This window comes from Triturus cristatus, chromosome 8 (genome assembly GCF_964204655.1).
Source record: "Triturus cristatus chromosome 8, aTriCri1.1, whole genome shotgun sequence".
Taxonomy (NCBI): Eukaryota; Metazoa; Chordata; class Amphibia; order Caudata; family Salamandridae; genus Triturus; species Triturus cristatus.
Window position 1 is genome coordinate 1327295950 of NC_140591.1, and position 22128 is coordinate 1327318077.

Genomic DNA, 22128 nt, shown 5'->3' on the forward strand with positions numbered 1-22128 from the left:
CTCAACATTGCGATCTGATACCTGAGATCCTAGAATTTCTAAACCTCCCTATGAATACATGCTAATTCTCCAGGAAGCATCTACGTCCAGTACTCTGGCCAGTTACACTGCAAAGTGGAAGAAGTTTGTCACCTACTGCATTTTCAAAAAACTGGACCCTCCTAAAAGCTAGGATGCAGTCTGCAATCTCTTACATCATAGAAGTCAGGCCTTGACTACACATCAATACACTTACATCCAACTACTGTAGCAGTTTACATGAAAAACTGGGAAAACATTCAGCCCGATTTTAAGATTACAGTAGTCAAGGCTTTCATTGAGGTTCTTAAGAGGATCATAGCTACCAGAATACCTCTTGGCCCGTGTGGCGTTTTAATGTAGCCCTTACAAGGCTCTTTGGGTCACCATTGGAGCCTTTTCACTCATGACCGCTACCTTTCCTTTCCTAGAAGATAGTTTTCATTGAACCCACAACCTGCCCTCAGATGCATTAGTGAGCTGCAAGCACTCACCGTGCAAGAATTCATTCAGATTAAAAAAAGTATGGTTGTTCACAGGATCCTCTCTAAATTTTCTCCCAAGATGGTGTCACCTTTTTCACCTCTTAAAGAGCTTTGTCCACAGTCCGATTCAGTACCGGAAAGAGCTCCACATGTTTTAGATGTCAAGAGCTCTTCTGTATTACACTGACAGGACCATGCCCTTTGGTAAGTTTGACTTCCTTCTTGTAGCCTTTTCGAAACCTCACAACGATCTCCCCATCTCTGAGGCAAGTGTAGCAAGATGGATAGCCTAATGCACATAGATCTGCTACAAAAAAACGAAGAATCCTACCTGTTCTGCCCAGTGTGCACTCCACCCGTAACAAAGGGGCAACAATGGCTTCCTTAGTACATCCAGCTAACTGACCTCTGGACAGCGCCCTCCTGGTCAACACCACCCACTACTACATGGGCACCTTAGCCCACCAGCAGGATGTGGTTGGTCAGACTTCATCATTGACTCTGTTGCCATCATGTATGGAGGCCACTGCTTTACAGTCGATGCAGAACATGTTTATCTACAGCCACACATTCTACAAATAGAAATCGCACTTACCCTGTAATCCTCTGTTTGAAGCATGTAGTGCTGTAGGTTCTTTTGTGCCCACACTCCCTTCCCTGGAAGCTTGTGATCATTGCATATCTCCTCCATTGTAACCTTGTTCATCCTGCACAATAAATGTGTTGCACCAAGCTGTGCTTACTCTGCACTCCATACAATCTCTCACTCTCAGAAAGACTTCTTCTAAGGACACAGGCAAACCTCTAAGCCCACATTAGATGGTAAGAGTATGCAGAGAATGTGAATCTATGCTACTACATGCTATAAACAGATGTTTCCAGAGTAAGCAACATTTTCCTTACCAGCTTTCCTTAAGTCTCACAACTTGCACATTGAGGCTCCACCTGCTTAGATCCTTCTTGGGTAAGTTGCTGTTCATAAATGTTACTCATTTTGGTGACAAAAACTTTACAGTTTGTCAGCATGAGCACATTTTCCATTATTTGTATGATGTGTGTAGACGTTCAGTAATGTTCCCTAGGATCTGTCGCATTTAGCGATTTTGTTCTTTCAGAGCCTTTGGCTACAGCACAGCTTTAGCTACATAATGGTGCAAATGTATCCATCCAGTGTTCACGTTACCATCCGGAAACAGTTTTTTTTTAACAGTTTTTCAGTAGAGCTTAGTTTCTTTTTTTACTGTTAGTCAATTACTCTGTGAAAACTATTGTTTTTGTTTTTTTACAGTAATCATCACATAGCCTTTCCTTCTGTTCCTGTGGTTAGAATTAACATAATTGAGATACTAATACTGGATTGTGCAATAAAATAAACACTAATAATTATTTAGAATATCTATTTGCAATTGTTCGTAAACATGTATTCACGCGTTGGTCACATCTTGCTTGTCTTCTTGAAGCTGTCAGGCCTTCCTACTAAACAGACACTTTAAATGCCAGCAATTTGTCTCCCCAAGATCTGCCAATTGAACATTTAATACTCGCATGTGATGCTTAAAAGGTCACACACTTTTTGCTGTGTACCCAACATTACATGTTGACAAGCTGTCTGTTATCTTCACTCATTTGTGCCAGCTGCACATGGAAAGGCCATCAAGGCGCGACTCCGTGATTGAGTCTGAAGATGGTACAAAGCCAACAAGAGTTAGGTGCCTGTCATTTTTATCAAAGTCGTCGGCTTATATACCCTTCCTCAGTTGATTTCCATGCCTTTTTGGTTTGTACTGCTGAATAAAACTTAATTTAAAGGCATTTTTTAGAATTTGGTAGAGAACATTGATTTACATTTTAAACATGTTTCTTTATTTAAAGCATCGCATGCATTGTGTCAAGGGCTCCTGTCCTCATTGGTAAACAACATTTTGATGGTATATTCTAGTTTTTTTATCCTCATACTGATAATAAAAGGCAGTTCTGGTTTGCACTCTGCTGTTTTGGACAGTGATTTGTTGTGAAATTTAAAGCACGTTGCATCAGTTTCCTCGAGCATTGCTTTTTGTTTTTATGATTGATTCTACATGTGCATGGTTTCTGTTTCAGGGATGGAGAAAAGCCAAAGAATCCAATGGTTGAGTTATTTTATGGGCGATTTCTAGCAGTGGGTATACTTGAAGGTAAGATTCAGAGTTCATTTTAGCAGTACTGATGTTTATATTATTTTGATAGGAAGCATCTGTTTGGTCCCCAAGCTGACTAGCTGCTTGAAAAATGTTTTTTTTTAAAAGGTCACAGAGATTGTAAGGTCTAAGGGTGCCCTGCAAACTCCAACCACAAGAGGTTCCCTTTTCAAACAACAGCCCAGGAGAGCAGCCGAAGTCGCTTCACCAGACCAGCTGCAGAGAAAGCAGCACACATTGTACTAGCAGGCGGTTGCACTGGTAGGGGCGGAGGTGGTTCTGGCAAAGGAGCTCTCACCTCTAAGCAGGGACTTCCCCCACCTTCACCCCAGATCACTCGTCATAAGAATAATACCAGATTTTCTCTGTGCCGGAAGGAAGTCAAATTTGACTAGTGGGTTTTAGCAGTGTTTTGCAACAGCTACCGCCAAGAACTTCTCACAACCCATCCCACCCTGCAGATTTGTCTTCAGCAGGGACCGCTCCTCCAGAAAGGGTTAATAGAGCGAGTTCCTCCACACCATCAGGGATCCTCTCCTCAGTTCACCATCATACTGTTAATATTGCAAATATATTTGAGATTACAAATATTGCCTCATCCACATGCAGGCTTTGCTGCTAAACCGTGTAAACCGGTCTTAGTCAGAGTGCAGTGGGATTTTTTTTATCCCTTTTGGATACTGGTGCAAAACATGCCCCAGCAAGCAACTTCAGTACTTTCTGTCTTCCTTCTGTATTACCTACTTTAAATATCTTTTGCAGTTTGTCGCAAGAACCCTCCTTAAATGGTCTAGTTAATCAAATGGCATCTGTTTGATGGGCTTCCTACCTCCTAACAGAATGAACAACAGATTTGCTAGTACTGCTACTGTTTAACCCTCAGGTCAACTTGTGAGGACACATTTTGAAGTGGAACAAAATGTGTGAAAGAATTTCTTTTTTCGATTTAATCGATCAATTTCATTATATCAAAAAAACTTTATCGTCCTTCCATAAGACAAAATACAACAAAAGAATTACAAATCACATGAATGAAACATCATACGTGAAATAGACAAACACTTTTCAAACATACATTTCAACCATTCTAGACAGAACACTCTTCTTTGCTCCAAACATACTGGTACCGTTAAAACATTCACACAACTCTCAATATTGTTTGATTTTAAACCATTTCCAAATTCCTTGACCTTGTTGAGTGACCACAAGAATTTGGAAATGGTTTAAAATTAAACAATATTGAGTCACTATTTCAGTGATACTATCTGTGGTCTGACAAAACAGAATATTAAGTGTTTAGCTTTGTCTTCACAAGATTGACAGAGTTGTTTGAATGTTTTAACGGTACCAGTATGTTTGTAGCAAAGAAGAGTGTTCTGTCTAGAATGGTTGAAATGTATGTTTGAAAAGTGTTTGTCTATTTCACGTATGATGTTTCATTCATGTGATCTGTAATTCTTTTGTTGTATTTTGTCTTATGGAAGGACGATAAAGTTTTTTTGATATAATTAAATTGATCGATTAAATCGAAAAAAGAAATTCTTTCACGCATTTTGTTCCACTTCAAAATGTGTCCTCACAAGTTGACCTGAGGGTTAAACAGTAGCAGTACTTGCAAATCTGTTGTTCATTCTATTACGGGCTCAGCTTTACTGCTCTTGGCCTACCTCCAATTTTTGGTTGGTGTCCTTCCTCCTAACATCAAAAGGAATTTGTCTCTTCCTGTCACGTCTGTTGACTTTTCCATTCTCACAATTTCATGACAGTCTTATTAGATTTTCAGTCATTCTTTTTTTTCTCTGAAGGGGAGTGATGACCACCTCTTTTCTGCTCCATTATCGGTTAGCAATGCTTAAATTTCTCAAGGTCATCTGTGCCCAGTTATCAGTGAGGAGCCCCCACGAAGATCCTTCGCCCTTCAACTTTTGCCTGCACAGCGCTAGTATTATCTATTGACTTCAATATAAATCTTAGAGGAGGCTTACATACCGCAACCTCGCTTTTCATTGGTTCCTGTGCTTGCCACTTACTTTTGTCTGCCTTTTTTGGCTGTAGCATACTATTTCGTATTGTTCCTCGTGTGTTTGCTCTTACCAGTGTCAAAAGGCCCTGCTAATGTTTTCACCCACTTTTGGGGAACTTTTTTTAAATGTTTTGGCTGCACAGCGCTTGCACTGTTAAAAGGTAAAATCTGATTCTCTCGTTTTTTTATTAAGCTATGCCTCATCCATTTTCTCACCCCTGCCCTGCTTTCAGCCTGGTTCTATCCTTCACACCGCATCTGTATAAACATGAGTAAAGAATCTAGATTGGGGCATTGTAGGCTGTGTATACATGCAGAGTGCCCGCAAAAGAACAGCTGGCGTCTACACAGGGTTTTTCAGACCGTGGTAAAGCCTCAAGTAAAGTTTGCTCAGAGAGCATATCTTGTTGTGCAGCTTCAGGACGCGACAGTTACACAAGGCACCAAGGCTGATGATTATTACCGATTGTTTCATTTGTGTGTTCTTCCCAAAGCTCTATTTACCTCTGGGCGTCCCTTGTTTGTGATCTTTTCTATAAAAACTCATGTAACCATAGTTCGGCGCGCTCTCTCCTTGAGTACCTCTATGGTGCTTGTCGGGCGGAGCCCCATTCATGAATGTTAAATGAATGACCTATGGGTTGTACTTCGCTCCAGTGTCGATTTCTCCTTACTTGTTAAGAACCTGTGGACTAAAGGATGACTCTGCACCGGTGGGTTAATAATAATCCACTTCCACACTCTTTGATTTGTTGGTTTTCCGCTCTTTATTTAATCTCCTTGCAGCTGTCTTGTTGCAGACAAAGGTCAGCGTTCTAGTGTGCTTTCTCTTCAGTAGGGGCTTCCTTCTCTTGTTTCTGTAACTTTCATTTATTATAACACGAGGCTTCGAACGCATCGTTCTCCAAGCCTCGCTTTCAGCACTGAGCTCCGCCCTCTGCAAAGCCTACAAGTCATTTGCTATTCCTTCTTTAATTGCGTGCCTCTACTGACTCACCCCGCCCTTGCCACAGCAACGGCAAGCCACCAATGAAGTTGTAACCTTATTTCTCTGTGAGACTTTAAACTCCGTACTTAAACCAGATCGGTAAAGGCAGTCAGGAACCGCAGGCCTGACAATACCGGCAGAGAGGGAGGAGCCTTAGATTTGAGAAGACGTGGGGTAGCCCCTAGCACCTGGACCTGAAGAGACTGTCTCCCTCAGCGGACACCTAGGACCTTCGCCTGCAGCGGGATCTGCAAGCCTGACGCACCTCGGTGTAGGGTGTGTCTCTGCCTCCTGCTACAGGTAACCGAGGATTAACTGCTCAGAGCTTCTTCAGCCCAATTACTCGCCAGTCCATATTTTTGCTTTCCCAAACTCAGTAGCCTCGCACATGGCCGTACTTTGTATTCTGGGGCGCACTCCACTTCCAGCACTAACCCCAATGGAGCCATCCGCATCGCCCCATAACTCCCAGTGCAGTGTTACCCTCTCCCCCTGCACACTCCTCACGGAGGGTCTCACCCACACCCTCTGCACACTCCTGAGGGGCTTACTCGGCTCCTGCACACTCCTCACTGAGGGGCCCATTCACAACCTCTGTACACTCCTCACCGAGGAGGTCACCAGTAGCTCAACCTCTGCACTCTTCCTTACTGTGGCTGAACACCCATCCTCTTGGTCTCGCTGTGTGTGAGGCTCACAGCCTACCCTATAGTTCTCCCTCAGGTCAGGCCCTCTGTAACCACCCCTCTGTTCTCTCCCTCGATGTGGGGTCCAAGAGCACCAGACTCCATCTCGCAACGGCGGCAGGTGTCTGCTTTTTTCGTGGGCGCCTCATCTTACTTTTAGCAACCGTCACTTTGCATGTAATTAAACTGCACTTTTTATTGTTGTGTGTGCACTTCAATAAGGATTTGCGCATATTTGGATGTTTCACATTTATGGCTATGGGCTGCCCCCACACACACACCCCAAAAAAAAAATCCACTTCTCTCAACGGGTCAGTGTATACCTTTTGTCAACATTGCACCTCTTTAGATGTTCATTCATTGTACTAAATATCGTCCCGCAGTGTACAGCAGTATTCATCTTTTAACATCTTCTGATGAATTTGAGCTGCAAACAGTTCTTTTCTGCTCAAAATCTACGTTTTGTGTATTCGATGATGAATTGAGTGGCGTATGTGACACAATCATTTTCACATGAAAAAAACTCTGCAGGATTCGGGGGGTTTTCCTGTGGTCCTATTTGAAGCTTTCCGAAAATGCATTTTGTGGCCTTTCCAGAGAGGTGTAAGGTTTGTGTAGTGGTTGCAGATATTTATTTACGTTTAAATATAAAGCGGAGGAGCTCGAGGGGGGGACACTCGATGTCTTGGTGCTGCTGAAAGTATTCAGCATTTTGGCTTTTTTTAATGTTTCTCAATATTTGTCCTGCAGTTTTCAATTACACTGATCTTCTCACACAGCTCTTCTCTGGGGCAAAGAGCAGCGGTGAGGCGAGCCGGCTGCATGTTTCTTTTTTTTTTTGTCCTCTGCCCTTTACCTAATCTCCCCACATTGTCGCCACCATTTACTGCACAATATATTGGCTTTCTCAATAAACAATTCATAACCCGTTTATGGCGTTTCAGTAACTTACATTACACAACTGCTCACCTATATTGCACAACCGCTCACCAAGCTAATACTTACAACAAAAAATATTAATCACATAAGCAAAACCTATTGCTTTTACCAATGCTTGTTAAGCATGCACAAACTAAAAGGTCTCACTGGCAGTGAAGTGACTCTCCGGCCACCTGTAATAATGGCCCCCAAGCACCAGGAAACACCAGCCAGCTACTGCGTATTGCAGATGATGCTATCTAGGACGTTGCAAATAAAGATCAACTTTAAGTTTTAGACTTGCAGACCAACCTAACCAGAAAGATGGCCCCTCTCCTTTAAAACCTCCTACACATCTAGCTGCCATAAAAGTATTTGTTACTAGCCAATGCAGGACCTCTCAACACCTCTGATGGGATACTGTTAACCACATATTGTCCTCTGATTTTGCATCAGGACTGCACCAGGCGCAAATGCACAGAAGACCAGTGTCAAATGCTTTGACTCCCAGACTCAAAACTAGACAACGTAGTAGTAGATGTTACTCCATTTACATATTCAACCTCATTCTGATCTATCCCACACAAAAGAAAAGGTACTCCTTTCATACGATGAGCATTTTTACAGGCTCAAACAACTCTGAGTGTAGGGAGCTCAATCTATGTACATACATCCAGTTTTTGCTCAAACACATTTAGAAGAGATGCAAATAAAAAAATATATGGAAACAACCAATTATAATGTCCTCATCTCCTAATTCATGAGCGTGATTATTTCCAAAACGAGTACTCCTTAACATTAAAATGCCACTCTTGATTTTTACTGTTGACAGTCTATATGTGGATTAGTTCAAACCAAAGTCTTCAGAAAAATTACAGCCTTATGCACATAACCAGCCTCCGCCAACACTTGTTCCATGATATACCCAACCGCTACTCCAGGGCTGAAAGAAAACCCGTTCCATAATAATAGATGCTATACTGTGATATTTTCTGCTCCCATCCAGGTAAATTAGAATATTAATCCAAGAACCAAGTAGATTGAAAATAGATACTTAATTTTTTTTCTTTTAAGCAACCTTGTTATTGGTATTCCTAAAGACGTGTTCTTGTTAATTCTTTGCCCTGCAAAAACCCACATTTACAGCCTCTCAAAATATTTTCAGTCCTGCAAAAAAACAAATTTACAGCCTCATCGTGCATAGCCATGTTTCCCCATTAAAGGAATGATTGGTTGTCCCTTGCGACTTTGTTTATGCTCATAATAGTCTCTCTATCCCGCCCGGTGCTCTCTAGTGACCTGGATATGGCGGTCGGCAATTTCACCACCTGGATCAAGCAGGGGGTCGACTCTGTTTCTCACCCTAATCGCAAAAAGCAGTCACGCCTCTCTCCTTCCTGCCCCTGGTACTCTGGCGCATTAAGAGAGCTTAAACTAGGGTGTAAGACACTGGAACGCCTCTGGCGCTTGGAGTATTCACCATCAGCAAAAGCTGCTCTGCGGAAAGCCCAAAATATCTATTATTCAGCCATCAAATTGGCTAAGAGTAGCTTTTTTTCTGAACGTATTGCCAAAGCTAAAAATAATGGCAGAGATCTTCTCCATTGTAAGCAGCTTTTTAGCACCCTGCGCCGAACATGTAGTTGCCCCCACTTCATCCCAATGGTGTGAGGAGCTTTCCTCTTTTTTCATCGGGGAAAATACAAGCTATCCAGGACAGCCTGCAGATGGGCTTTCGTGGATCCGAGATGCTGCACCAACGGCCTTATTCTCCCCAGCCGTCTAGGCCATTTATTTGCAACAGCTTCTCTCCTGCTATGAGTTCAGATATACTGGCAATCCTTAACACTCTCAAGTCGGGCTCCCCTTCGGACCCCTGTCCTGCCAGAGTACTGGCCGGAGTAGCCGAGGTTATCTATCCGGAAGTAACCGCAATCATTAATCTGTCTCTGTGCACAGCACGGGTACCTCTGCATTGGAAACAGGCCAAACTTTTGCCACTCTTAAAGAAGCCTTCATTGGATCCATTCTTAGTGGCCAGCTATCGACCCATTTCTCTTCTCCCAGCCCGGTCTAAAGTCTGCAAAAAAATCGTCTTCCGACAGTTGGACATTTTCGTTGAAAGCTCCGGTGCCCTTCATCCGGCTCAATCCGGGTTTAGGAAAAGTTATAGCACCGAATTGGCTTTAGTGGAAATGGCTGAATCCATTAGAGAGTGTCAGGACGCTGGCGGCAGAGCGGCTCTGGATTTACTGGACCTCTCTGCTGCCTTCGACATGGTACCCCATAATCTCCTACTTTCACATCTGGCTAGCATCTGCATCACAGGCGTTGCTCTGGAAAGGCTGAAATCTTTTTTGAAAGACCGTTCCCAGCAGGTCTGGTCACCTCCCTTCTCCTCAACTGCTAGGAATGTGGTTACTGGTGTTCCTCAAGGTTCTACCTTGAACCCATTACTATTTAACATCTAACTAACACCCCTCATTTACTTGGCAGAGGAGTTGGGGGAGAAAGTAATAGCTTATGCCGATGATACCCAGCTTTTATTCACCTGGAATGATGGGGACCTGTCCACTTCTCAAGCGCAGAACTGCCTCTCGTCTGTGTTTCAGTGGTTGGCACGTGCCCAACTGAAATGTAACGAGGATAAGTCTGAGGTCCTGCTATATGGCTCCTTTCCACCTGCTTTTTATGAAAATCTGTGGCCAAACGACTTTCCTCGTCCAAAGACCATGGGTGCGTCTGCTAAAAACTTAGGAATATGGTTTGGCACGATCTCTGTTTTACGGTTCAAATTAGGAAACTCACCAGTGCTTGTTTTGGTATACTTAAATCTCTTAGAAGATTTTTTTCTCTTCTTCCTAGCCAAGCAAAGGAAACAGTTGCCCGGGCAGTCATTCTTTCCCGCCTAGACTATGCTAATGCTCTCTATTGTGGTATTCCTGGCTATCTGCTGAGTAAATTGCAAATAATTCAAAACGCCACCGTCGGACTTCTTTATAACATTTCTAGAAGGTCTAATGTGAGGAAGCATCTGCGTGATCTGCATTGGCTTCCAGTGGCGCAAAGAGTGCAATTTAAAGCTCTTACGGTGGCCTATAGAGCACTGCATGGTCTGGGTCCTGCATATATTAGGAAGAGGTTCAGCTTCTATGTTCCTAATCGAGCCTTACGTTCATCCTCCCAACGCTTGATGGTTATTCCTCGTTTTCGCAGATCTCGGCTGGGTGGTCAGTCCATCTCAGTCAAAACAGCGTTGGTTTGGAATTTGCTCCCTCTGGCTATGCAGAGCGTTCAGGAGCAACTTAAAACTTTTCTTTTTAATTAATTCACTCAATCTCCCCGGCTCTTAGGCTCTCCGATAACTGCTCGCGCCAGGATACTCTCGAGTAATTGAGCGCGCTATAAAACCTTTTATAACATAACATGTGGAGCTGCCCAGAGGAAGTCTTTACTAAGGCGAAACGCGTTGGCTGCGCTTGTGCTTTTTGAAGAACACGAATAAAAGACAGATGCAAACAAAAATGACTCATTAGTCTTCTCCTCCTTGTCTCTTGTACCAACTTTCTTTGTGCACACTTTATGTTGCCACTCGCTTGTGTATTTAAAACCCGAAGTAGAGCTTTAAATTTTTGCCTCAAAACCTCAAGTACATCCTTGTTGTCTTCACTAATGACTCGCAAACAGACTTGGAATACAAGAGCAAGCTGAAGAGATGAAAGCAAAATTGAGGGTAAAGATTTCTAAAGGATATTAGCTGACTTGCATGTAATTTCCTTTACAGAAATCAAGCGAAATGCCAATCCAGCACTTGGTGGTATTTTTTTGTGTGAAATAGTCCGTAAATTTCACGGACCGTCCGTTATTTTAGTATGATGTCTGTAAGGCGTTTGTAATTTGGGGTCCCCAAATTACGGACGCCTTACAAATAACATACTTAAATCAAATTGGGGAATTTCAGGAAGGTATGATGTTCCCCCGCGAGAAGTCCCATGAGTTTAAAAGTTTCCACTCTGGGCATCTCCCACTTATTTTTTAATCTGTAGACTGATGCTGGCTGCAGCAGCCCCTCCCGGACCTCGGAAAGACTGTGGATTGGCCCATTGTCATTCTGAGACTGCAGACAATTATCACAGATAAAATGACAGTGGGCCCTATTATAGTGAGAGCATGTGGTGTCCCTTCTCCTGCACAAATCTTGATTGCAGAAAGGGCTTGATGTCTCTTTGCAAAGCTGCGCGCATACTGAAAAAGTGCACGATTGTCTCAACCTTATATAAACTTATTTTGACTTGTAGTTATTTTGGTTGCCTATTTACTTGTATACTATTGTGCAACCTCCTCTGTCTGTAAAACGTATGTTTTCTCAAAAAATGTTGTCCTGAATTTAGACCTTCTGTCCTAAATTTTGACCATTTGTCCTGAATTTGTACACTTCCCTTCCTGAATTTGCACACTTCCTTTCCTGAATTTGCACCCATGCCAGTTGGTCATCCTACTGTGAAATGCTTGCTCATGTCCTTTTTTTAATGCAAGGACACCTTCATCCCTTAAAATGGTGCAAATATACATGTGAAGGCAATGACAGCCGCTTGGATTCGAGTCTTTTATTTTGTTCTGTAACTGTACTCCTGCAAGAAGACTTTTATCCGAACAGCAGATTAATTTACGCCATGTGATGTAATGGCTGGTTACGCAGATGTAAACAAAATTGTGCACAAGCTTACTACTTTGTGAACAAAAAAAAGCTGTTGCCCATATACTTTCCTTGTTTTCAGCCACCTCAATTATCAGATGTCCGTCTCGCATTTTAGAAGAGGGCCCTGCTCTCGGCCATATTCAGTATCCCATTTAGTTTAGCGAAATGTCACACATTGAAGCCGACTTCAGTCTTGGCCAGTCTCAGTGGCGGCATTGACGTACACCTCGGGAGAATCCTGTTTCTGTGGGAAAAAAAATATGAATCCACCCCGCACAAATCTTTAAAAATATCTGCAATGTCCCCACTGTGAAATGGTTTCCAGCTCATGTTGTTCTCCCCTGTACCCCCCCCCCCCCCCCCCCAAAAGGGCCAACCTCTGTGTCATCCTCCCACTTTCAAGAAGGAAAGATCAATGGCCCCAATCCTTTTCAGGCAACGAGGTGAGAATCTGGAACTCAGCTCCGGACCACCACCTCTTCGCAGGCCTTCAAAACTGACCTCAAAGCTCTCCTCCTTCAAAGACACTTCCAAATTTAATTCACACTCTATTTTCTGAAGGAAGTCCTTCCATTATAGGAAATTCTGTTCTCCATGGCTATAGAAGTGGCTTCCCAGTGTGGTGTTATGTTTTGAGTGTCTGCCATTTAGTGGAGTATTATACCTCTACTTGTACTTTGTACTCTTTTGTAACATGCACACGTCACCTTTCCTTTTGTAACGTATCGTTTGCTACCACTTGTATTCTGTTTGCTCTTGATACTTGCACAATTGTCACTATTGCCTCATGTAACGTAACGTTTGCTTTTGTAACATGCTCACTTGTAATTTTTCTCCTCATGTATCATTACGATTCATATTGTGAAGCGCTCTGACATCTTCGGGTAAAGTCCGCGCTATATAAAAACGCATTAAATAAAAATAAATAAATCCTTTTTTCAACACCCACCCACAGCTCCACTTGAAATATATTAAGCAGACAAAAGCCAAACTAGCCTTTGCCAATGCTTCTCTGTATTGAACAATTGTGAATGAAGGGTCCTCCAAAAGAGTGGCATTTTGACATGTGGCGTCATTTTAAACATGTGTAGCAAGTCGCCTGCTGGTTACCTTTTACTCTTCTTGTTTTACGGCATCGGGCTTTTCAAGCTGCGTCACATCGCACCAAGACCCCGCAGTAAAATTCCCCTATGTACTTCCTGGTTAAGGATGACCATATTTGAGCACGTGCGGTGAAATGTGCCAACCTCGGTTCATCTGTTGTGTTCCAGGTAAAAAATTTGAAAATGCGGAGATGTTCGGACAGTACCCACTTCAGGTCAATGGCTTTAAAGATCTTCACGAGTGCCTTGAAGCCGCCATGATTGAAGGAGAGATTGAGTCGCTGCATTCAGAGGATTCTGGAAAATCAGGCCAGGAGGTAAGCTCTTGCGGACGTGTGTATATTTGGCCTATTTAGTTATTTTTTTCCCCAACAGTAACACTTAAGACATGGCGCACAGATTGCTTCATGTATCTGTATTGAATACAATCACTGCCACCTAGTGGCAGTCTGGCAGATTACAGTATGTTGCGTGTCTGAAAGTACTTTTGCTTTCTGCTTTTCTAAATATAATTTTGTTAATTGATTTTTTTTAAATTTAAAGTAACACTATTAACTTGTCACTACAATGAATCCACAGTTTCAAGTTTCACAACCATACATGCTTAGACTATTCAACCAATGTTGTCTCGTAGCTACTTTGTAGATGTAACAAAACCCCAAATAAACAATAAGTTAGCAAAAAACAAACACGTCAGCCGGTTGTTTTGAGAGCTGCTAACTATAATCTATATAAACTATAAAAGTAAGATTATCGTCATTTAGACTCCAAATGTATTTAAACTGGTCTCAGTTTTGCTTTCTACTTTCACCCTCTTTGGATAATGGGTGAAATTACTTGCAGGTATAACCTAATTGGCACTAATGGTGTCACATCAACAGCTTTTTTATTTTTTTTATTTTTTTAACTCTGTAATGTAGTCAATGCAGTTTTTAAAGACCCTTTTTTACATTAACTTGTGTAATTTTGATTTATTTGAAAAAGCATATAAAGCTCAAATCGTCTCACAGAGGCAGGGGAGCTCTCTCTGACGTGCCTGCTTGTGCAGAGGACCAGCATAGGAGTTGTATTAATTTTCTTGCTCTGTAAATCAAATGTGCAGCTGTGTGAAGTGTAGTTTTCAAAAACACTGTGTTCTTTGATAAGCCAGACACCATGCATTGCTAATACCACTTTGCACCTAAACCATTGGTTGCACTGTCGTTCTGAATTTGTCTGGTTGAATGTACTGTTTCATATTTCTTTATCTTTTAAAAGCCAGACATGCGTGGATTTATTGCAAACGACTACTATTTGTCTTTTTCCAGGGCAGATAACTAACCTCATACATGGCATGCACATTTTCTGTGACTAAATAAAATGAATATTGCTTTTGGGGGTTTAAGATGTGCCTAGCACCTTTTAGCCTCTAACTGCTTAACCATTGCCAATGTGGACCACACATTAGGCTAAGACTGCGTTTCTTGTGTGTACTAGTGGATTGTGAAGCCCTGACTGACAAATCAAACGCAGCTCAATGTAAACATTGGAGAACAACAGACAACATCAACTCTTTGGGAATCCTCCATGTGATGGACACCGATATTACCCAAATGGATAAATGGAGTCTGTGCATAGAGAAACTAACAGCTGGGCGGGGCTTCAGCCACAAATACAACACTCTAAGTACAAATAGAATGTAATGCTCATTTATTAACTGTGTCGTTGGCTGCTGAGTGATTAAAAAAGCAAAAAAGGAAAAGCTAATAGGACTGACTTTTATCCTGTGGGAGATTATATCACTAACCACCTGGGTACTTAAAGACTTGCTGATGCCTCTAGATTTCATTTTAATGGATTACCTTCATGCAACGCTGCTGTGAGACGGTGGGGAACCCAAAACACCTTTTAGTGGTTGAGCGTTTCTAAAGCGGTTAGGTTGTAACTTATTATGGTACCCCACTATGTAGGAAACTAGTCTCAACCAAAATAAAAATGTATTTTGAAGACCTCTGACTTGGTGTAGGTATTAGTAAAATCAGAAAAAAGTTCACAAATCATTAGGAAAGAGCCTAGTAAAACACTTGTGAGAAGGAGGCAAGAATACAATTTCAAACTTTTTGTTTGGTCATTGGAAGTCACCTGGGAAGTGCTAGTTTGGGTTTACTTTTGGCTAGAACAGGAATAAAGCAACACTGATGCATGGGTGGGTGATTTTCTCAAAACTAAGGGACAACTTAGTTGGGAAACCTCCTGTGGACCAGAAACCCCACGTTCCATACTGGCACCATAACCCCCCACCACTCCCTTTGAACACCAGAACTCTGCCTCCCTGCGGAGCAAGCTCAGTGATGAAGTATGTCACATGGTGTGGGAGAGGATTTAAATTCCTTTTGCTGAAACCATGACCGCATCAGATTTAGCAGGTTCAGTCAGTTACACTAGTTACTTGAAGAAACCTAGAAATGTAAACAGGTTTCTAAATGCATAGTTAGTCGGAAAGAGCATACTGCATCCTCTTTAAATTGTTCTGCTAGCTCCCACTTTGTTGAAAGTTGTAAGGGAGCCATTTTGGTATTGCAAAGTGCACATGTTCTACATTGAAACTGCTGTAGTCAATTGGATGTGATCCATATATCGCTGTATGTATGAGGTGGCTACTCTTTCTAGAACTGTGTCTAATAAGGGAGCGTATTGGTGGGTCTGAATTTAGGCCAATCAGTATCAATACCGAAAAGGTTTCTTCAAATCTGAAAAATGTGTCTTCCTTTGTATGTATTTGGGAGGATTCCCTGTGATGGGGAGAGGCTTACTCTCTAGAGTAAGGACTTTAAAGCTTGAGATAAACGTATTTTAAGAAGTTCAGAAGATAGAATGTAATCTGTGGTAGATTCTCCTTTGAGGGAAGTAATCCGGGTAATACATATGTTTGACTTTATCGAAGGCTGTGGTAAAAACTCTGGACCTGATTTATAGTTTGGTGGATGCCCGGCATATGCCAAGTATGGGAGGATGTCCCCATCCAATCTCTTTAGAGTATATACTAAATTATATCCCACATCCACCAAACTCTAAATCGGGCCTCTGTTGAAGTATTGCCTGTTTACAATTGTCTCTTTCCCGGAATTGGAAATGTTTCTATAACTGTTATTTCCCAAATGACCAGGAAGAGACCAGGTGTTGGCTGCCTCGTGGAAGAGGAAAAAGCTTGTTAAATTCCACCGAGGCTTCTGCGAGTGAAAACAATGCTTACGAGGATATCAGGGGCTCGGACAGCAAATGTCTTGAATAGACTGTCTCACTAGCGTTCAAAAACAGATAAAACAGTGGAAAAGGAGTTCAAGCCAATGCCCGAATATCCCCTGTTCGTGAGAGGGAGTGACTTAACCGTGTGTCAACCCTGGGATGTCTGTAAACAAGACGAGGGTTGGAGTTGAGAGCTCGTGCTTGCTGTGATACTACACAGTGCCTTCCAACATGACCATTACCAGAACTGCATCACTTCTAGCATGCTAATGCAGGACCCATTGAAAAGAGTTGGATGCGGTAATTGTGCCTATATACAGAAGAATTTGGTAAATGTGAATTCAAAGGGTTAAAAGGCCAGAAACAATAAGATCAAGGCATGTAGCCACAACGGTGTACTACCTCAGTAGTCACGGGTGGGTCTAAGGAACAGGCAGACAATGAAAATGTGTTTTTTGATGACACTGTACTGTTTAATGAAAGGTTTGTGAAGCTATGAAAGAATAAAAAACAATGTGTCAGTAGGATCCATAGGATGTTTTAACAGTACGAGCAGAGGCCTTCCATCAGACACTCGGAAAAATAATATTTCCACCCATTCAGTGTGCACTGTGGTGATCACTGATGTCCAGAATGGTATATTCCTTACCATCTCTATCACCCCCCTGCCCCTCTCCCCCAATGTTATGTCCCGCGCTCTATGTGGAACCTTCAGGTGAAGCTCACTGTAGAACGTTGGTGAAGAGCTGCTTGAACGGGCGTGTTTGCTTGGAGGACTCTGTCAAGTAAATACTCCCCGTCGACTCTGTCTAACAAATACTTCAACAAAAGGAAGACGCAGAGGTCTGCGACCCCCGGCCTCGGAGGAAAGTAGCAAACCAATCATTTACTGTTGCAAGTGGTGCAGTGCAGACCTCAGTAAAAAGGCATCCATGCGTCTCCTGCTGCCCCTGAACCTGTGGAGGGAGCAAGGAACACAGGAGAGAGGGGGTAACTGGAACAGGACATGAGGCGAAATGAGGGTGAGGGTAAAATAACTAACGTTTGAGCAGGGAGTGGACACCACAGAGAGGAGGGTGAGAGAACAAGACAAAGAGAGGGTGTGCGTGCATGAGAGACAGAGTTGTTAGAGAGACATCAGAGAACGGTGTGAAGGAGATAATATAAAAGTGTAAAAGAAAGTAAGTCAGGTGAGTGTGATAGGAGATAAACACAGATAGGTGATAGAAACAGCTGAGAGTAAGCGGGAAACACGAGAGACACATGATTACAGTATGAGAGATGTGATCTAGAGACAGATCAGAAAGATGAGTAAGAACGACAGAGGGATAGACTGTGTGACAGAAGGTATAGAGTGATAGAGAACGGAGAGGCAGGAGGCGGGAGGTGACAGCGTGTTGGAAATGCACCGTTCAGAGCTGGACAGGTAAGACCAGTGATGGAGGCGGCTGAGAGAGTGGGCAGACAGGCGGGAGTATACCGATACAGTCTGTTAAGAGAGAAGGCGGAGCGGTGGGAGGGAAGCGTTGAGAGACGTGATAGATACAATGTTGTGTGAGAGACAGCTCAGAGATAAGGGAAGGCTGTTATGAGACAGGCGCGATGAAGAGACAGATTAGAAAGACGTCTTGGAGAGTCGGGTAGGCGGATACGTGAGAAAGTGATCGTGAGAGACGGAAGGGAGGCAGTGGAGAGAGGTGAGAAAGTGTCACATTTGAGTATGAAGATGGACAGTGGTTACACCGTTTGGAGAGAGAGAGACACAGGTTAGAAAAAACAGCTGGAGAGGAGGGGGGGGAGGTGAGCGATATGTAGAGGGTATTCTGACACACAGCTGCGAAAGACAAGGGAGTAATAGAAATGGGAGAAAGGCGAAATTAAGGTAAGCAGAATAGGTGGGAAAGACAGATGAGGGAAGACATATATTATAAGAAGATCAGTGAGGAAGACGTCTATGATAGGCGGTGTGAGAAAGAGACAGCATCCGGTGAGAATGACAGGTCAGAGAGATAATACAAAGTTACACAGCTCCCACTTAGCAGAGGTGAATCGGCGCCAATGCACCCACTCGGGTAGGGCTTCATTGCAGAACGAACGCTTTCTCACTACGTACAAATTTCTCTGATTGTTTGAGTAAACTTTTCTGACGAAACCACTAGATGGCAGGATTTACAAACTGTTTGAGTCTATAATGCTTTAGCATGCAAAAAAAAACCGCAGTTTTCTTGATTTGCTGATTAAGTAGCTGTTTCATTTGGGTGCCCGTGTTTCTCTCTAGCTTTTAATACAAGAGATGGTTTGTGGGTTGTTTTCCCTGAAAAATGCGTTTAAAAATGTCCAATATATATGTTCTGTTCCTAAAACTTGGAGAAAGATGTGATGGGCATTTTGCAAATCAGCAGTCCACGGTTTAACACCAGATCTTTCATCACTACGAAAGAGTTTGGGCTTTATTTTGTAACCAGATTTGTATTGATCTGCTTATTGGATATTGTAGGTGACACTCACAATCGTTAGTAGCTGCTGCTTGGATGGAACTGCAGTTGTTGCCGCCTGGCTGCTTGTTTTGCCTTTTCATCTTGGTTTGGCCTCCCACCATATTTTCCCGAGGTAGCACAGCACTATTTTGATAGCATTTGGTAATCGTCCTCAACTCACCTCTCGCCATCATTCTTCGTCTGTGAGGGCCTTGTTACATTTCTGCAGCAGTAATTCCCAAGGCTTCATTGTATCTCATTGTTCCTGTGAGCAGCACCTATTGTATTAGTTTAGCCCCCACCCTCCCCCCATTAATGTTTGTGTTATTCACATGCATAGCTCTGCAGAACTTGAGTTCAGATGCTAGATACTGACTTATAGTGACTGTCTTTTGACTTTTACCGGAAAATCCTTCTGTTTAAGACCATTTAGTGGTTCTCCACTGTCATAAATTGGGAACCATTTGATTTTTTTGGGCTTTCACAAGCTGGTTCTTGCCTTTTTCCTTTGTCACCACCCTTCTCCTTATATCGAGATGGCTCGAGGCACACGTTTTACAGTCCCACATCCCATATCACAGCAGAGCTTCCCGGCAATACTGTTGTATCTGTGTCCTCTGCAAGCAGTGGTACCCACACACAGGTGATGTTGTGTTCTCATCTTCCCTACTGCACTCTGGATTAGTGTCTGAGCTGTTCTGCTTGTGCAGACTTCAGGATTAGATGATGGTGTTTGGTTTCTTGGAGGCGTTACCTTGTTAATACATGTCTTTGCAAGAGGTGTCCGAAGCTTGCACCTGAGCTTTGCATGTGAGTGTCTTCTAGAGTGAACAGTTCGCCCTGCCCACAGTTGTGGCAGTTTTTAGACACATGTGCATTATGCAGATATGTCATATATTCAGTGTGGTCTCCACTCACTCTGAAAACATTAGTGTCTTTGTGCCAGTTGCATAATGTCTTGCAAATGTATCTGCATTTGACCAATCTGCCGCTTTCATGATACTCTCCAAACTTGCACCATACAAACAAGACTTACTTGCCATAGCACCTCTAACTGAATGTGCTTTGAATCTTCCAATATCAACACCTGCCAAACTCATACCACATCTCACCCATCTTGAAATCGTAGCAGTACTAACTGCCCTAAATGGACTAACAAATGAAATCAACAATTGATATTCCCCATCTCTTCTCCTTTCCGCGACTCTACACTCATACTCTCTTAAACAATCCACCATACATAATTTTTTACAAACCTCATACTTTGGGTAGAACACAGATGTCGACATCGTCTTAGTTCTTTTAAAAATTTCAAAATACACCCCATCTGGAACAAAATGTCTATTATTTAACTCTAAACATTTCACATCAGAAACTCTTCTGCATGAGATCAAACACAACAACGTTGCTAATTTTATGTTGAAAATTCACCTTTACCATAGCCCTCCTTTTTATTTTTCTGTTCATTCACCACAGCTATTCATGATGAAATGCGCTGTGATATTTTGTCTTTTTTCGTATGCCCAGGAAGTGATCCCATGATCCTCTCTGTGCTGCTCATTCTTTGAATTAGCTGGTTTCGATTAACTAAATTCGACCTCCATTTATTGTGGTATGCTGCAAAGGCTGTGTGATGTAACTTTGATAGCTTGTCAGAATAAGTGATCTTCATACTGCTCCATAGCTACCACTCTTTCTCACCTGATGAAGTAAATGAAAACCCGTTCGGTGTATTGACAAAAATTCAAATAATTGTGAATTACTTTTCCCCACCTTTCCCTTAGCACTGGTTCACCGAACTTCCCCCCGTGTTGACCTTTGAGCTCTCCCGATTCGAGTTTAATCAGGCTTTGGGAAGGCCAGAGAAGATCCACCATAAGCTTGAGTTCCCATCAGTTCTGTACATGGACAGGTAGGCTGTAAACCATGTCCCTTTCCTTTAATGTGACATTTGGCAATACTGTGTAACACAAGAGGATTCTTTGTTCCCAACAGGTACATGCACAGGAATCGAGAAATCACTCGAATTAAACGGGATGAAATTAAGCGGCTGAAGGACCAGCTCACAGTTTTACAGCAGAGACTTGAACGGTAAATTCGAATGCTACATCGAATGTAATAATAGAAGAACTCAGTAGCATAAGAAGATTTATTTGATGGTTTCCTATTCTGTTCCCTTTTTCTCGTTCCTGCGCGGCCCTGCTTTCTACTCTTTCTTTGCTCCATGCCACTCCTTCACCTAAAACTTGAGACGTAGAAGTTTCACCCTAACATAGCATTTTCTGTTTTAACTGCTGTTATTCTTAATAATCTGATTTTTTTTTTTTTTCTTTAAATCTATGGAGAGCATACAATGCATGCTCTGCTGGGATCCACCTCTTTGCCAGTCACAAAATATCCACTTACCAATCCACCAGCCTCTGCTGTATTTTCTCAGCCGCGCTCTAGTACAGCCTTTCCCAAACTTTGGATGGTCTCCCACAGCATCTGAGTAACAACACTCTTTTGGGGGATTTAATGACTGCTCTGAAAGTTTTTGTTTCGTTTACTTACGTCTTTATCCTTCACACGCCTAGGCCTTTCTATTTTTCATCTTTAGTCGCTGTTTATTGGTTTGTCTTTTACTTCTTTTTTGTTTTGCTCTGACTGTAGTTTCAGGAAGCCTCAGAGTATGTGCACTTAATAAATAACACCACCTGCAGAGCAAAGATTCCATTAACATATTATGGCCTTTTTTTTTATTTTTTAAAGAAACTCCAAACGTTAGATTTACTCTCCAGATAGTCAACTCCAGCACTGTAAGCTTATTGCCTTCTAGCTAACATTTAGATAACTACTTCAATCAATCAAAAATGATTTGTAAAGCACTTCTAATCACCCACAAGGGTATCCAGGCGCTGAGGTCTGCTGACGCGGGTGGATCAGTTGAACAGCTAGGTCTTGAGTCCCTCCTTGAATTCTGCGAGAGAGAGAGAGAGAGAGAGAGAAAAAAAGAGAGGGAGAGAAAGAGAGATGTGGAGGCCGTTCAGTACTTGCAAATCATTACAACCCTTACAAATCATATTAAACATTCCCTAACCTGTCTTATCCAGATCCTCAAACAGTCAAACCTCAGAATTGTGCTTTCCCTATCCAGCAGCATACAGTTAATAGACTTAGCTGCACCCCCAAATCTGGGCTCACATCTGATAGAGCAATCCCTTATGTTTATAAAGGATCTGAGAGATCAACAAGCTTCCTGTTAAGCACATTGCAGCCCGGAGAGACAGGCAGCTCAAACAAAGGTGATTTTTATTTTTTTTTGCTGGGAAACGCAGATAACCCATTTT

General features: G+C 42.4%; 1 protein-coding gene across 3 annotated transcripts in view; it reads left to right on the forward strand.

Annotated features, from left to right (window-relative positions):
• Positions 1-22128, forward strand: part of USP25 (ubiquitin specific peptidase 25) — a 439609-nt gene that overhangs the window by 175534 nt on the left and 241947 nt on the right. For all 3 annotated transcript variants that reach the window (XM_085623051.1, XM_085623052.1, XM_085623053.1), the window contains exons 9-12: positions 2604-2677; positions 13266-13414; positions 20584-20711; positions 20795-20890. In XM_085623051.1, coding sequence (XP_085479177.1) covers positions 2604-2677; positions 13266-13414; positions 20584-20711; positions 20795-20890 — 447 coding nt within the window. The remainder of the gene's footprint in view (positions 1-2603; positions 2678-13265; positions 13415-20583; positions 20712-20794; positions 20891-22128) is intronic.